The sequence below is a fragment of the Phyllostomus hastatus genome, unplaced genomic scaffold, assembly GCF_019186645.2.
Source record: "Phyllostomus hastatus isolate PE091 unplaced genomic scaffold, TTU_PhHast_1.1 phas_contig_38, whole genome shotgun sequence".
Taxonomy (NCBI): domain Eukaryota; kingdom Metazoa; phylum Chordata; class Mammalia; order Chiroptera; family Phyllostomidae; genus Phyllostomus; species Phyllostomus hastatus.
In genome coordinates, this window is record NW_025333869.1 from 21,928,423 (window position 1) to 21,945,149 (window position 16,727).

The 16,727-nt window shown below is 41.7% G+C and overlaps 1 protein-coding gene across 1 annotated transcript; it reads right to left on the reverse strand.

Moving 5' to 3' along the window:
- Positions 1 to 1,433: 1,433 nt before the first annotated feature.
- VDAC2 (voltage dependent anion channel 2) lies at positions 1,434 to 14,375 on the reverse strand. Its single transcript, XM_045842112.1, has 10 exons — positions 14,218 to 14,375; positions 13,953 to 14,007; positions 12,742 to 12,810; positions 11,863 to 11,912; positions 8,214 to 8,366; positions 8,068 to 8,120; positions 7,087 to 7,314; positions 6,084 to 6,234; positions 3,492 to 3,549; positions 1,434 to 2,186 (listed from the first exon to the last, which is right to left on the reverse strand). Exons 2-10 carry the CDS (start codon positions 13,981 to 13,983, stop codon positions 2,095 to 2,097), a joined length of 885 nt encoding a protein of 294 aa, XP_045698068.1. The 5' UTR covers positions 13,984 to 14,007; positions 14,218 to 14,375; the 3' UTR covers positions 1,434 to 2,094.
- Positions 14,376 to 16,727: the final 2,352 nt, after the last annotated feature.

Sequence of the window (16,727 nt, forward strand, 5' to 3'; positions counted from 1 at the left end):
TGGTGAAAAGGAAAAATATGTCTTTTAGCCTTGGCTGGTGTGGCTCAGTGTATTGAGTGCCAGCCTACAAACCAAAGGGTCGCTGGTTCGATTCCCAGGCAAGGCACATGCCTGGGTTGTGGTCCAGGTCCCCACTTGGGGGCACACGAGAGGCAACCAACACATTGATGTTTCTCTTCCTCTTCCTTCCTCTCTAGAAATAAATAAAATCTTTTTAAAAAGAAAAATAAAAATGTGTCTTTTATGGAAAAAATTAAGTGGACTTTTTGGCCAACCCAAACCTACCGAGTATTTCGGACAACACTCAGACACCTGGCTATAAACCTACCTTTCTCTCCCACTCATAAAAGCACATTAGGATGCATATGGGTGGATAGGTACAATTTTCTCTGGGCAGGTCCTTGACATTGACCAACTGTTAACTTATTTGTGCCACATTTCACAACACATGCTTACAGCCCAGTCCAGAGCCAGAATGCTGGACTGGGTGAACTCCTGCCACAGCATGAGGGGCAGCCACCAGCTAGCTCAGGGGCAGCAGGCCATCCAGGGGACTGCAGCTGTTATGAGGCCCAGTAACCAAGTTTCCTCCCCACCTGAGCACCACCAGCAGTTTGAGTTTGCCCATTTACTTCATACTTATGTATCCAGAATGTGCAGGTGGTGCTTTCTCGGGCATCTTTTCCTGTTTTTCTTCCTACCTAGCAATAGGTCCTGACTCAAATAAATTGATTCAAATTCCACTTTCTGCCATTAAGTCATGTGTGTCGGAGTCACATGAACCATTCCAGCCAGTCCCTTAGGACAAAAGGCCAGGAGTCTTTGTGCACCCCCAGGATACCTGTGTGGAAAGCTTACTTAGGCTTCTACTTTCTCATCACATTCTTCTTGACCAGGAAATTTTCAACAAGATCACTTTTTGGGTTAGTCTCATAGTACTACATTTTAATCTGTTCTCTATCACGCTTCACATTGTACTTCAGGTCTATAATATGAATTTGTTGAACAAATCTCCCCCTCCTCTAACCTCTGTTCCCATCCTTCAAACTAATTCTCCCATCAAAAAAGCCTGCTCTTTCCTACTTTTCCAACCAAAATTACCTATTAATTTCTATCAATCAGCCCAAGTCCAGGTGAAGGTCAATGGCTACACAGACTGAAGGCATTGCCTCTGGTCCCAAACTCAGGCCAAGCTTTTCAGTCAGGACAATGACTAACAACCTCTCACAGTCCCTCTGGATCCAGTACTGTCTACCCCTACTTCATTTCCCTACACCCAGTCTCATCCCGCCTACCTAGTTCCACAGCTACCACTCACAGGGGTATGGCGTGTGTTCATAGTTTCCAGCACCATCCTTCACTTACTCTCCAACCCTTGCTGGGGTTAACAATGACCCAACATTAATTTTGCACAAACTTACAAGCTGAAGATGTAAAGCCATATATCCTCTTATTTTATTGTAGTCTAAAAGGCTCACAAAGTTACTCTAAGAACACAGAGGAGTTTGTGGCACAGATTTTGGTAAAGAGCAAAATGCTCACTGGAAAAAAATTATTAGCTAGATATCCAGGGAGATTTGACCCCAGCTAGCAAATTTTTAATTCTGCAAATACTTGGAGTCATTAATTATGTATACTTGTTTTATTCATAATTTGTCATGTTTTAGGGTACCAAAAGTGATTCTAATGGTTGCTATTTAACAAAAGAAATTTTAACCTCATCTTAAATCCACTGATCCATTTCATTCAATGGCAGTGCTCAATGTGAAAAGGAACATAAAAACAAACATGCACGCAACTGCACAATTTTCATAAAGGTCTATTTCATTATTGGTGGGTAGCTCATTGAACAGTTAAATACATTTAAATAATGTATAGGAGGCTGCACGACGGCAGCACTGGTAACTAGACAGACAACCAATTCAACTAGAAACCAGCTAACAAGTAACTGTAAATATTTAAAACACAGCTCTTGTGTAGCTCATCCTTTGTTTTGATCACCTTCTTGGAGGGAAAAAAGCCTGCTGGTCACACTGGAAATATATTAAGGCCAAATCTTCTGATATCCATTCCCAGAGGTTTCTTTCAGCTGGATTAAGCCTCCAACTCCAGGGCAAGCCCAAGTTTGTGGCCTCCAGCATTAATGCTCTTCCCATCTACCAGCGCAGACAGTGTGAGCTTCACACCTGTAAATGAAAGCAGACAACCATGACATGCAGCAAACACCCCGTGGGGCTCTGCAGGCCTTTAGTAACTCCAGAGCTTGCCTGTCACTTTTCCTCAGCCTGTCAGATGACCTACTGGTGCCAGCCACCAGAGGGCACTTGGGAGTATCTGAGATACCAGAGAGAATTCCGTTGGCATCAAGTAACAGAGCACAAAAATGGAAATAATAAAGTTCAAAGACCTCTTGAACACAATAGTGTTCAACATACTATCAGACTAAAAGACAATCATAATTGAATTCTGGAAAGGAAAAACTAAAACATTTTTTGGGACAAGTGGGGAAATCTGAAGACACTGTGGTACATACCAGGCATTATTAATGTTTATTTTCCTAGCTGTGACAATGCTTAACTGTAGTTATGAAGAAAAATGTCTTACTAGGATATCCATGCTAGAGCTGATGTGTTTACATGTCTGTAAAACTTACATTTCAATAATTCATCAGGGCATGTGAAAACAAAGGATTACATATGCAGACATGGAAAGGCAAAGTAAATATGGTAAATGTTATAATTGGTGAATGTGGGGAAGGGGATATGGATGTTTATGGTAGCGTTCTTTTCTTTAGGTTTCAAAATGGTCAAAATAAAAAGTCTGGGTGAAAATCCCTATTTGGAGGTGGCAAAAAGGTCCAAGTGCCTTGGAACCTTACTATCCAAACAGTGGTTCAAGCACCAGGAACACATTGGCATCACCTAAGAGCTTGTTAGAAAGACAGAATTCCTCATCCCAGACCTATAAAAACAGAATTTGCATTTAGTAAGATGTCCCAGGTGATTCAGGCACACACTGAAGTCTGGTAAGTACTGCTCTAGAAAACACAGCAAGGCTCAAAATAATGTTAAGTAAATGAGATTACAGAGACCCCAAAAAAAAAAAAAAAGCAATGAGTGAACTCTGAAGAAATAAAAATTACTGTAGGACATTTCAGGGACCAGTGAGGAAACCGAGAATGAATACGGAGCGACAACACGGCATCACTGCCCACTTCCTTGGGGGTGATGACCACACTGAGCTGCGCAGAGCAGCAGACTGTTCTCAGGAGAGACAGGCTCCAGCATTTAGGGAAGTGTCCTGACAGCTGCAACTTCCAAACAGCCCAGCAAATAAAGAAGGTAAAAAAGAAATATAAAATTTTGGTCGAAAGTAAATATGTGTTCATTGTATATGCCTATCAATTTTGTATGCTTAAAGGGTTTGCAAAACAAGAAAACTAATTTTTAAAACACTATCAAGAAAAATCCTACTTTATCAAGAATACTTACCAGGCCTCAGAGTCTGAGTGTAGCCCACTCCAATTAAACTAGAGTTGTTGACTTTTGCCTAAAACAAAATGCAAAAACTATTAAGAAAATTTTTGAAAGGAGACAAAGCCCCTACATGTTTCCCTAGCAAGCAATTATGAAGTGTTCTGCCTTTTTATTCACACAATAAAAACGTAGTATTGTTATTAAGCCAAACAAAAACCAGGTGCCATTTAATTCTTTTTTTTTTTTTAAACTGGCTGATTTTAGAGAGGGAGGGAGGGAGAGAAATAGCGATTTGTTGTTCCACTTATCGCACGTGCCCTGACCGGGGATCAAACCCACAACCCTGGCATCAGGACAATGCTCCAAAAAACTGAGCTATCCAGCCAGGGCTTAATTCTTGAACATTAAACTCAAAACCAAATTGTCAGTATGACAAAATACTCATGACATCTACATCTGGAATGTGCCCACAATACCCCCATGCTGTCCACAGAGCACAAGAGCCTAAACATGCTCATAAGAAATCATCCACGTTGAGTCTGACCCAACACAACAAAAGCACACCAAAATGCAGCTAATGGAAATCCACCGGGCTCACTAGCTGTATGACATATGCAGCTTCAAAGTGTGGGATGTGAAGTTTAACTTCATGATTTTAACACATACTACTTTCAGGGGTCGTCCTAAATAATCAAAACCATCAATATTCAAAATCTCCAAATGGCAAGTAGTCCCTCTAAGAACAAAACTGACTAAATCCTGTATCTCTCGTTCATGCCTCTGGGTTTTGGCTGTCTATAACCAAACTACACTTGAGAAGACGTTCCAGTGGAACATGACTACCAATCCACTACCTTGCACAATTCCTCTTTTAGAATTTAGTCACAGACCTTCAGGGGCTGAAAGGAGAACAAGACACAGTAAGGAGGAGCTCCACTCTCTCCCACTACTAACCTTATGCCATCTCCAGGGCCTAGGTTGCTCCTCACTCTTCAGCACTGAGTAGTGCTATGATCAAAAGCTAACAAAAACAGCCTTTGACTTCAAAACAGACTTGGAAATGATTTGATGTTTACACTCTTGTAGAAAGTGTAACATCAAAATAGCCCAATCCAGAGAAAGAAATGATGTAACTATGTAGGCAAAAGTTACATAAACTGCACTTATATTCAGTTGGCACTACAGCCAAGCCTTCATGAGTCACCAATGATGACCATGTGAGTTGTCTCAGAAAGAAATGCACCACCAGTAACCACCTTGTGCCCAACAAATCTAAGAGCCTCAGGAAAATACAAGTTCCTACTACTTTAGAGGGAAAGCATGAAATTGTGATGCGGCACTAAGCAATGCTTCAGGTGATGCCTGAATCAGGCATCAGCAGCACTTCTTAGGTGGGAAATGACAGATTTCCAAATAATCCCCAGGAATCACTCAATGACACACAGGTCCCAAGTTCCCTTCTCATTTTAGAATAAAAGAGAGCTGCATCTTCTACTGGCTTTAAATCTGCGATGGTGCCATAAACATCCATTGGAAGAGAATAACAATGTAGCTACAATGTACTGGGTGAATCCTGAGGGTATTTTTTGCTTTGGTACAGTTAGAAAGAGAGAAGGGAAAAGTAAATGAATCATTCACTGCCTTCCCAACGGGAAAAGCATTCTGGGTGCTTCTCCTTCTCTCATTACAACTCTGCTCAGTTAAAACAAAAATGGGATCTAAAACTTAACTGCCTAAATTATGAAAACATTGTCCTCAGAAATGAAGATTACTTCATGTAACAATGCTCATGAAGGTTGAACTTTCTTCCATCCCCGTACACTGGGTACAGGCAGTCCCTGACGTATAAACAACCGACACACAGAAACAGCTGCTGGCTGATTTGCCTGAAACTGGAGCCAGCCCCTCTACACCCTGAGATACCACACACTCCCTCCTACCCCAACCCACTATGACTGAAGGGGAAAAAAAGCCTAAGGACAAGGTGACCATCCCACCCAGCTAACCTGGTGGGAGTGTTCCCTGGAATGCAAGACTTCCAAGGCTAAAGCCAGACAGAATAGGCCCAAGCAAAACAAGGTGAGCTGTGCACTAGCTGCTCACCATAGACAGGAAGGAAATCAAAAGACATGCAGTCCAGTCCTGGCTGTACTCCTCCCTACCCTCCCCAGTAATGGTGCAAGTTCCTTCTCCAAGTTTTTGGTTTCTTCATCTGCAAAATGGCATGTACACCACTGAGCACTTAGCTCAAATCTGAAGATACTTTATAAACCATAAAAATACAAAGTCAAGTATCATCTGAAGTACTTACTCCTCAGCAGGAGTAAGAACTGCCCAGGACCCAAATCATTGTCTTCCTTAAGCTTAGACAGGCTTAGGGCTCAGGGTTACTATCTACACACTTTTGGGGCTAAATTCCTATGGCCTGGATACCAAACTTCTAACACTGTCTCCATCTTTTTAAAAAACAGTATTCAAAATTCTAACCCAATCTGTGTATAAACTGGGGTAGTGTGAACTACAGTTCACATTCTCAACATAATATACGCAAAGAGTAATTCCCACAACCAAAAGCCCCACTTATTCTAAGCCCACAGTAGTACTCACAGAAATGGAAGCAGTGGGATCCAACTGATACTTAGCGGCAATGCCAAAGCGAGTGCAGTTGGTACCTGATGTCCAAGCAAGGTTTACTGAAGTGTCAAGATCTTCACATACTTTCTGGTAAATTGAGCCTCCAAATTCTGTGCCATCATTGCTACATTTTAAACAAACCAAGGACAGACAATGTAATATGTCTAAGGCACTAGGTTGGCATTGTAGTAGCATCACATTTAAATGAAAGCTACTGCTCACATGGGTCTCTAACATTCCACTGAAAATTCTCGTTTTAAAAGGTCTTTTTCCAACCATTGTCCAAAAACAAGGACTGGTCGAACCATGCTACATCCATCCAGTGGAATTACAAGCCACTAACAATCATGCTGTAGAATGAATACATAATGCTATAGGAAAATGATCAAAATGTCTGAAGGAAGAAAAGGGTTATAAAACAGCCTTTTCAGTATGCATTTTATATATACACATATACAAAAAGGTAAAACACCAAAACATTAACAATTAACAAAGATTATATACCTATGTGGTAGGATTATGGAAAATTTTTATTGTTTTCTTTGTTCTTCTATTATTTACCAATGCATTCTTTTTTTATAAGGGAAAAAACCATTTTCAGTCCTTTTGACATATATATCGATTTTGGGTTAAAAACATCATACATTTTAGGAAATCCTTTCAAACCAGGACCTCAAACACCACAAACCAGTAAGTCAAATAAATACACTGGTAAGAATCTGACAATGCTTTAGCCTATTCTAAACATGCAAAGCACACCAAGCCTCGTATGAAATGAAAATTTATTCTCGCAGGACCAAAAGTCAGACTAACATTTTTAACTATTCACTTTTGATGGGCACCCTAGAAATGCTCAAGGATGATCTTTTTCTGTTAAGAGAAATCCTTTAGGTTTAGCGTACATTAAGAAATAACAGGAGACATCAGTATCACCCTGAGGTCCTCCACTGTAACACCCCACAAAGGAAACACTCACACATTAGTGTGTAGCTGGAAGTCCCCAGTCCTGTAGCCCACTGCGAAGTTATTCCTTGTCAGCTTTGATTTGGCACTGTCAAAGGTCATCTGGTATCCAGCAAGCCAGCCCTCGTAACCAAAGACAGCTGAACCATGGATTGCAGGTCCAGCAAAATCAAAGTCAACATCGCAACCAAGGTTTATACATTCCCTCTTGTAAGAAGACTTGATTTTACCACTTTTCTTTCTGGAAAAAAAACAAACTGACTTACAACTGATGCAAGTGGGAAAGATTTACATAACTTCTGCACAGAGGGCACAAAACAGACTTAAATAAACCATAGTATAACTAGAGTAAAAAATAGCAGATGGGGATAAATGGTAATGAAAAAAATACAATAAAAAATAAATAATAATTTTTTTAAAGTACCAGTCGTAAGAGGTGAAAATATGTATTTATATTTGTGTATATAAATAAATACATTTACTTCATTTCTGAGATATGTATTTCTCACAAACTAGAAGACAAGGGCACATGGGGTAACTAGACTGCCACAGGAAGGCTGCCACAGGAAGGCTGCTTTGCACAACAGGCAGTCTGTCACAAAAAGCATATTGGAAACATGTTAATCACCCAAGTTAATGCCACCATGAAAAGAGGCAAATATTTGAAGGCAAGCCAACAACGAACAGCAACCACAGTGTTCATACTTCGAAGGCACAAACAGAGGTTTGCCACAAGGCATCTGGGTGAGCTATCAAACAGTCAAGATTCATCTTTCCTTTGGAGAGGTGAACACACAGTACAGTGCACAGATGGCGTGCTATGGAACTGTGCACCTGAAACCTGTATGATTGTTAGCCAATGTCACCCCAATACATTCAATAACAAGGAAAGTAAGTATAAATAAATAAGTAAATAAATAAGCATGCATCTTTCCTAAATATACAGAAGAGAAATGCCTTTAAATGTAAAGCAGATACAAATAACCATGCTTACCCAGTGTTTGGTGAAAAAGTGGTATCAAATGTTAGTTTCAAACCCTGACAAATCTGTTGAAAGAAATAGAATGTTTTCAGCTTTATTTCCTTTTTGAAATACAAAAATAAGGTAATTAATACTAAAGCACATTTTCAAAATGTTACCTGGTCTTCAATTGCGATTTCCGTGCCCAGAGTGTTATCAGTGTTCCACTTCTCTGTGAAAGTCAGACCATACTCACACCATTTATATTTGGTCTCCAAGGTCCCAGTAACTTTACCAGTGTCTGTATTTGATGAACCAGATGTTGAGAATTCCTATTAAGACAATAAATAACTTCATGAACTTTCTTACAAATACTTAGGACTCTAACTTCCACATGCAAAAAACAACAACAACAAAAAACACACACAACCCACTTCACTTAATCCTTTTCCTCTAGCTTGCCAAATAGTCCTACCTCTACTACTCAGTACATACAAGAGTGAAAAATTAGCCTGTAAATTCACTGCCATCTTAGAGCTGACATTTCCAACTAATCACAGGTTAATTTGTATCTAATTCTCAAGTGAACAACAAACTGTACACCTTTCAAGGAAACTTATGAGGTGATACATTTGGGATTCAAAAACCACTGGGAGGTGGGGAAGGAGTGAATGTTTTGGCTCTGCGTCCAGTCTATCAGTGTATCTGATATTGAACCAAACACTCAATAAGTCACTATGGTTATCACATATAAGATCATTGCAATCAAAGTTTATAATAACACATGCTCTATTTATTATGAAATATTTCCTGAAAGTCCTTAAGAGGAAAGTATCCCATGTAGGAAGTCATGCCAGGAACAAACGATTGTTTTTCTAAATTCTTAGGTAGTCCCAACATTCTGTTTCTGTGAGATAAAAAGGATCTTCACCAGGTTTCATGCCTTTCCAACCATCTTCCAGAGTCTCATTAAAAAGGGGGGGAAAGTAGAGGGAAGGAATTATAGGAGATTTACTGTACAACTGGTTTATCATGCATAATATAAACTATAGTATGTATAATAGATATCAATAGAAAAATAACCTATGTATAGGGATAATTTTAAGTGTATTATATAATCTTATGTTTGTAGCAAACATAAAGAACTTACAAATCCATAATTGCACACCAACTACGAAAGCATAATGTGGAGGGGGAGTTATCTGAAATTTAAGTTCTGCTGCAGACAATCCAGAAATCTAATAATCTTTCAGAGCTCAGTATATAGGCAGGCAACTGAAATCTTCCAAGATAAAATATTTAAAAGCCTTCTGAGGATTCCGACTCACAATCTGTCTGCTAACAATGCTTATATGCTTTGGCCACTGGAAAGCCAAGTCTAAGACAGCTGATCTGAACTAAGAGAATTTCTACCTGAAATTGTGATACCTGCAAAAGTGAGGAAATATCAAAAACTGTGCTAGCAACAGAAAAGGCCAATCACCCTTCACTTAGAAAATAGAACATTTGCATAACTATTGTTCTACAGTGAAACAGACTCGAAAGCCTTAGGTCTGGTACACAATCTCCTGAAATTAAATGTTTTCATTAACAGGAATTTCAAGTCAAAGCTTGGCACTCAAATGTCCATACTAAAAAACAGTATTAGGTTAGGAAAGAACACTGGATGTAAAATTAGGAGTCCTGACATCCACGTGTCATTCACTAAATGAGAAACACTGAGGAGCTCAGATCCTTCATTTCATCACCAAACATCAGGCTCCTACCTCCTGGGGCAGCCTGAACATCTCCACAGCTCAGGTAAGGAAACAGAACCAGCCATTAACGGACTTTATCTAGGGCCAGGTACATATTACAAGATCAGTACCACACTTGTTGAGTTATATACATTAATTAGAAACAAAAACATACTATATATAATCCAGCTCCTAGACATTCTTCATGATCTTAAACCCTAAACTCATAAAACTTTCCTTAACCATGTCCACAATAAGCCCTTCCTTTCCAACGAAGACTTTGACATATCAAACTATGTAATACTAATATACTTTTCTAATTGTTCCCCCACTTAAAGTTTATTTTGTCTCTCCAACCAGCAAATAAGCTTTTTAAACACAGGACTCTGTCTTTTACTTTAAAAAAAAAAGTAAGGCCTTTCATGTTTCAACAAATGCACTGCAAGTGTTTACAAGGGGCTTCAATAGATTAAGAGTGAGAACACAAAAAAATAAACACTAAGTCACCCTCACTGGTGTGGCTCAGTGGATTGGGCATCATCCTGAGAACCAAATTGTCACCAGTTCAATTCCCCGTCAGGGCACATGCCTGGGACTGGCCAGGTCCCCCCGCCCCAGTCAGGGGTGTGGGAGAGGCAACTGATCGATGTATCTTTCACACATTGCTGTTTCTCTTCTTCTCTCCCTCCCCCTCTCTCTAAATGTAAGTAAAATCTTTAAAAATAAATAAGTAAATAAAATAAACACTAAGACGCTGCTCTGAAACCTGTTACAATAAATAAGTCACCCAACCACAAGCATATTCAGGCTTCTTTTCAGATTAAAGAAACCAAATGACATACCTGACAAATATGAAAACCCAGAAACCCTATTCTAGGCATTAAACTACAACACAATCTTAATAAGTTTCATGTACTAAGGGAATTAAGAGCCACACAAGAATTTATCAAAATAACCAAAAATATTCAACATGTACACACTATACCCATCCCCCAAACAATCTCAAAACAAAAATTTTAGAGGGAGAAAAAGAAAATCAGACAATTAAATTTTACTTTACTCCCTTTGAGGGAAGTTTGATAAGCAGAATTAGGACATCAAACACCTAAAATACTAACCTCTTTTAAAATACTCAAATCAAGATCCTCTAAATTCACAAAATATATATGGAAATCTTCCCCAAGGAGGGCTGCTAGAATACCACCATTATATAAATAGTACACTCCAATTAAGAGTTACTGAATGTTAGCCCTGAACAGGCGGCTCAGTATCAGCTCAGTTGGAAGCATCATCCCATACACCAAAGGGTTGCAGGTTCGATCACTCAGGGCATGTACAGGAGGTAACCAATCCATGTTTCTCACATCTGTTGTTTCCCTCCATCTCTTTCTCTCTCCCTCCACCCCCTCCCTTCCTCCTTCCTCTCTGCCTAAAATCAATAAACATGTCCTTGGATGAGGATTTTTTAAAAAAAGAGTTGCTGAATACTTTTATGTCCAGAATTCTTAATGCTTTTAACAGGCACTGAAATAAAGGGTTATGACCTGGCTGGCATGGCTGTGCAGACTGAGCACCCAACTGCAAAGCAAAGAGTCACCAGTTTGATTCCCAATCAGGACACAAGCCTGTGTTGCAGGCCAGGTCCTCAGTTGGGGGCGCACCAAAGACAAACACACATAAATGTTTCTCTTCCACTCTTTCTCCCTCCCTTCTCCTCTCTCTAACAATAAACAAAATCTTTTTTTAAAAAAAGTATTACAAATCTAGGAATAAGATTTGGTAAAAGAATCAAGAAGTAAAGCGTTTTAAAAAAAGGGTTATGAAAAAGTATAACAGGTTTCCTGCCTTCAAGTAATCTTACTGAGTCCCACGTGACCAGTCTTTACTGAGCTCCTTGTACATACGCAGTAATATGGAAAAAGATCACAAGAAAAAAGACCAAAGCCAAAATAAATCAAATTACATGCAAATCCCTCGAAATTAACTTCTGTTTTTTCTTTACAATAAAATGGGTTGACATCTTTGTTTTGAGCATCTCTGGGTACACAATTATAGAAGGTTCCTCAGAACTTATCAGACACTTAACACTCACCACGCCACTGCATGACTTTGTTTTCACGTCCAGTTTCACCAACCCAAAACCTGGGAAAGCAAATTATAACCAAATGACTCTTTCATATAAAAAATGCATACCAACAAGTTGACTATATAAAAAAAAAAGTCAAGAACTCAAACATTACTCAGGGAGATAAAATGTATGCTGAAACACAATACTTGAGGAAAGACTTTGAATTATTCTATGTTAACTTGACATGTAAAGGACACAACAATCCTGCAGCTTTGCCTAATGTTTTGGTGCACCATCCAGCACCAAAAATAAAACAAAATAACTTCCAACCACTTTCAAACCTAAAAGCAGAGAGTCAATTCAACTTAAATCTCAGAATGGCCAACAGTTTATTATGATAGACATTCAGAATATTTACCCCAAAGGAATTATCTCCCTTTGGGATTAATAATCTAAATAACTGGGAGAATAATCTAAAGTATAAAACGGGGAGGGTTGTGTGTGTGCACGGACCCAAACCTTTAAAAACCCAAATTCACTCGAGAAAGCCCAAATCTGATTGATTGGGGTCACCTCCACAAAAGTAAAAACTATAAAACATAATAATAATAATAATAATAATCCTAGTCAACCAAGGCCTAAGCTACATCTGAAGGAAATGAAAGCACAGATTTTTTTAAAGGTAAAATCCTTGAACTATAGTTTGAAAATACAGTAGGAAACTGGGATGGAAGGTGATGCAGACTGTTACAGAATTATTGTAACAGAAATTTTACCTAAAATGTATCCAACAGAAGAATTAATGCAGCAAGATATTTAAAATTTAAAGAAATTAATAATTTCACAAAACAATCCAAACACACATTTTCACTTCTGATCTAAAAAATTTTTTAAAGTTCTTACCAAATCCTTTGTTGAAAATATCTCTGGCAGCTTTGCCAAGGTCAGCATATGATGGAGGGATACACATTGCTGGTGGGAGGAAACATTCCAACGTTAGTGTTCCTGTTCTCCACTGTCTGTCCCAGGACTAGATGACGACCCACTGCTATTCTTGCTATCTTTAAATACAAGCAGTCCAATAAAAAAGGAATAAACAAAATAAAAAAGAAAAATAGATAAATTCAAGCACTCCAATTTGTTGCTGTATTTTTGATTCCACCAAAAGTTGACAATAAAACTGTGCTGTAAGGATCCATGAAAGAGATCACCAACGAAGGCTTATTTCTAAATGGGTAACTCCAGCATGTTACTATACAAAGTTGGGAAATTCCTTCCAAAATAGAAAAACAGACTTTCTGTTCCCTCCCCTCCTCAGACAGGCCTGGAACAAAGAATCAAACACATACACATATACACCTATCCTTATAGATGTAACAGCCACAATTCACTGGAAAGGACTGATTTAACCAAACGATAAAATCAAAACCTAAAACAAGGTCGTCTCCCCTAATATAACCTTTAGTATCCTCACTGAGGTCAAAACTAACATTCTAAAGTGGGAAGAGAAAGATACCTAATACTCTGAGAATTTAAAAACTGGAACTTAATGGCCATCTATGTTCCACTTAAGGGTCTACATCAATTAAATATCAAGTGGCACTTAAAACATGTTAATATGATACTGAAGTCCTCAGCCAATGCTATGCGGGTTAAGGGCAAGCAAACTGAGTTTGTAACACCAGCTCATTCATTCTACAAAATGAATCCACGCCCTTAGGAGCACGTGTAATGACCTTGCTCTCGAACAGGGCAGTTACTACTTCCTCTAAAAAATGACTGATTCAATCGTCCAAGAACCGAGTCCAACTACTACTAACTTTTTGCTTTTGAGTTCGTCAAAGGCTCGTCCAAAAGCCGAAGGTGAATGCAGCCACAGACCAAATCCCCTGGTCTAGTCCCTTTTTCCGAAATCCAGCAGCCCAGCCCCTCTTCCGCAGAGCTAGAAAATCAAGACGGGGGCAGTGACTACTGAAAAGGCCAAATTTTCAAATCCTTGGGGGGGATATGGGGGCGGGAGGGTGCGGTAACAAGTAGCTGCAGTTATCTGGTGGAAAGGCTTCGACTCCTGGGACACCACCGCCCCATCCCGCAGAGATCCCTACTCTACTCACGCCGCGCGCAGGTCGATCCATAGGTTGCCATGGCGAGGCTCCGGGAAAAGGTGATCTGCAGGGAGGACAAGAAGTGCGGTCAGCAGAAGTTAAGAAGGGGTTTAAGAAGCCAAAAGAGGTTTTCAGGCTGAGAGGGACTAGGGGCCGCGGGACAGCGCGGCCATCTTAGGGAACCAGAGCCCACCCCGAGTCCCGCTCAGGCCTTCTCCTTGGCCGCCGGGGTCTAGGCCCCCCCCAGGGGGCAGTAAGACGGGAGCGGCGGTACCTAGTGGTCTCCAAAGGGGGGCCGTCGCCGCCGTTCGGCACGCTCGGGGTTGGGCTGCGGCTGCCGCGACTGGAGGGCGAAGTGAAGGAGACACCGTTCCGCCCGCTGCAACCCTGCCCTCCCCCCTCCCGGACCCCGCCTCTGTTGCCCGGGCTCTCCACGGCGCCTGTCCCCGCAGCGCCTCCCGCTGCCTACTCCAACCTGCTCCGGAACGGCCACGGGGATCGATGACACCTCCGCTCCCTGGGTGGGCTGCCTTGGTTCGTCAGCAGGAACCAGCAAAAGGTAGAAGCTGCAGGACCTCCGGTCAGGCAGTGACGAGGCCAGCCCCCGAAGCGCGGGGGCGGGGAACGGCGGCTGTAACGCGGTGAGTGCCGCGCGGGCGGGGGATGGGACCGAGGCCCCGCGCACGCTCGGCACGGACGGGGCGGGGCGCCAAGGGCGAGTCCGCGTGGGTGTCCGCTCGATTGGGCTCTGCAGCACGCCCAGAGGGTCACGTACATTTCTCTAACTCGTTTTCGGAGCTGTGGTTCCCAAACTCTGCAGACAGCTCTTGGTTGGGGCGTCTGCAAAAAGTCAGCTGAGCGTTATCCCATTTGCCGTGAACAAGTGCATTGTGCCTCTCTGAAACGCGGTCTCTCTCCAGATCTGGGGAGAAACGAAAGGGCACAAGAGTACCACGTTTAGCCCCTCGCGCCCTCTCTCCCTCCACCGGCCTCCAGAGGCGGTGTAATTGCCCTGCTGGGCGGGACTCCGCCTAAGAGGATCTCTTAGGCTGTCCTCCCTTAAAGAACGGAGCACGTCTCAGGGTGCCCCGCCCCTTTTTCTAGTTCCCGCTTTAGGGTTCCTCTTCTGCCGTCTACTCTCGGTTTTGCGATGGGACTGCTTTACACACGGACAAAACCGGAGGCAAGCCTGCTACGAAATTTGGGGATCATGCTGACCAGACATGAGAACACTGCACTCGAGCTCCTCGGGTGTGCAGAAGAGTGAAGGAGCCAAGGAAACAGCAAAATAAGCCTCCTAAATGAGATAGAAATAGGGTCAATTGAGGCTCCTGAATCAATCGCCAATCTCAGCAATTTATCCCATCTGGACCCCAGTTTCCTCATCTGGAAAATGACAAGTTTAAATGAAATGAAGAGGTGTTAATAGCCTTTCAGCCATAGTCTGTGAAAGCATTTTCCCTCCATTTCCTCTAGCTCTGAAAGCCACTGCTACTCAAACGCTGCCAAGGTTCCACCCTCCTGAACCAGGAAAAAGATAGGTAGATAGGCTTCCACAATCTAAACTCGGATTACAGCTGCCCTGTAGAGTTTCTCTCCCATGAGCAAGCCCAGCCAGCAATCTTGCCTAGTCATGGTAGGGATTATTGATGTAAAGGGTTAGAAGAGTAGTCTTTTCTCCTAAGAGTTCAGGACCAGATCAGCTCAAGCTCAGACAGGTTGGTCTGAATCAGCCTGGCTGGGCTGGGAGCAGGTCTGCTCTGGCTATGTTTGATGCTATGGTGAGGCCAATAGAAGAGATTAACATCCCATCCCAGCTGCAGCAAAACACACCACCTCCCAGCAAAACCTAGTCTTGCCTTAGTCACTTCCATTACCTGTAGTAAGGGTTTATTCACATTGTGAACTACAGTAGTCCCTCCATATCCCTGATGTGGCTTTCCATGGTTTCAGTTACCTGTTATCAAATGTGGTCTGAAATATTAAATGGTAAATCCTAGGAATAAACAATTCCTGTTTTAAACTGTGCGCTGTTCTAAGGAACATGATGAAATCTCACTCCCATGTTGCTCCTTTCTCAGTCCTTCCTCACTCTCTCCTGCCCTGGATATGAACCACCTCTTTGTCTTGCCTGTCCATGCTAGGAGCCATCTTGGTTGTCAGAGACTGTCACAGTATAGCAGCGTTAATATTCAAGTAACCCTTGTTTTCCTTAATATTGGCCTCAAAGCACGAGAGTAGTGATGCTGGCAACTCCATTATGCCAAGGAGAAGCTGCAAAAAGTATGTATGTATAGGGAAAAAATGTAGTAAGCACGGGGTTCAGTACTTTCCGTGTTTTTGTTGCTGGTGGAAATGAGGCCTTTTGCAGAGCTACAGGGAAAGCATTCCAGGGACCCATGTACAGCAGGATAAGTTTTAGTGGTAAGACTTTATTGCGGTTGAAATGAAAGGCTGTGCCCAGGTTCCCAATGTCTCATCTTCACCTGTCTCACTGTCAACAGGTCCAGCCTTGTTTTCAACAAGCACAGGAGAAAGGCCAGTGTTCCTAAATTCTGGGCCATTGGCCAGTCCAGTTCAGTTGCTGTCCTCATCCAGCTAGCTTACCCTGTGTTCCCGGCTGCCCTCCAGCTGGCGCTGTGCCCAGGCCTGCACTTGGAGTCCATGCGTGGCTACCGGACCCCAGGCAGCTATTAGGGCCACTTGGTTGCTATGTAGAGAGAACGCGTGAACAAACTGCAAGTGGGTGTTACTGAGAGTGAGAGAATGAAAGAGTGTGAGTGT

Excerpts from the sequence above, each read along its gene's own strand:
- VDAC2 (XM_045842112.1), bottom strand. The coding sequence starts at position 13,983 with ATGGCAACCTATGGATCGACCTGCGCGCGGC. Across the intron at positions 12,811-13,952 it reads TGGATCGACCTGCGCGCGGC|CAATGTGTATCCCTCCATCA; the intron begins GTGAGTAGAGTA and ends TCCTCCCACCAG. Across the intron at positions 8,367-11,862 it reads CAAAGTCATGCAGTGGCGTG|GAATTCTCAACATCTGGTTC; the intron begins GTGAGTGTTAAG and ends TTGTCTTAATAG.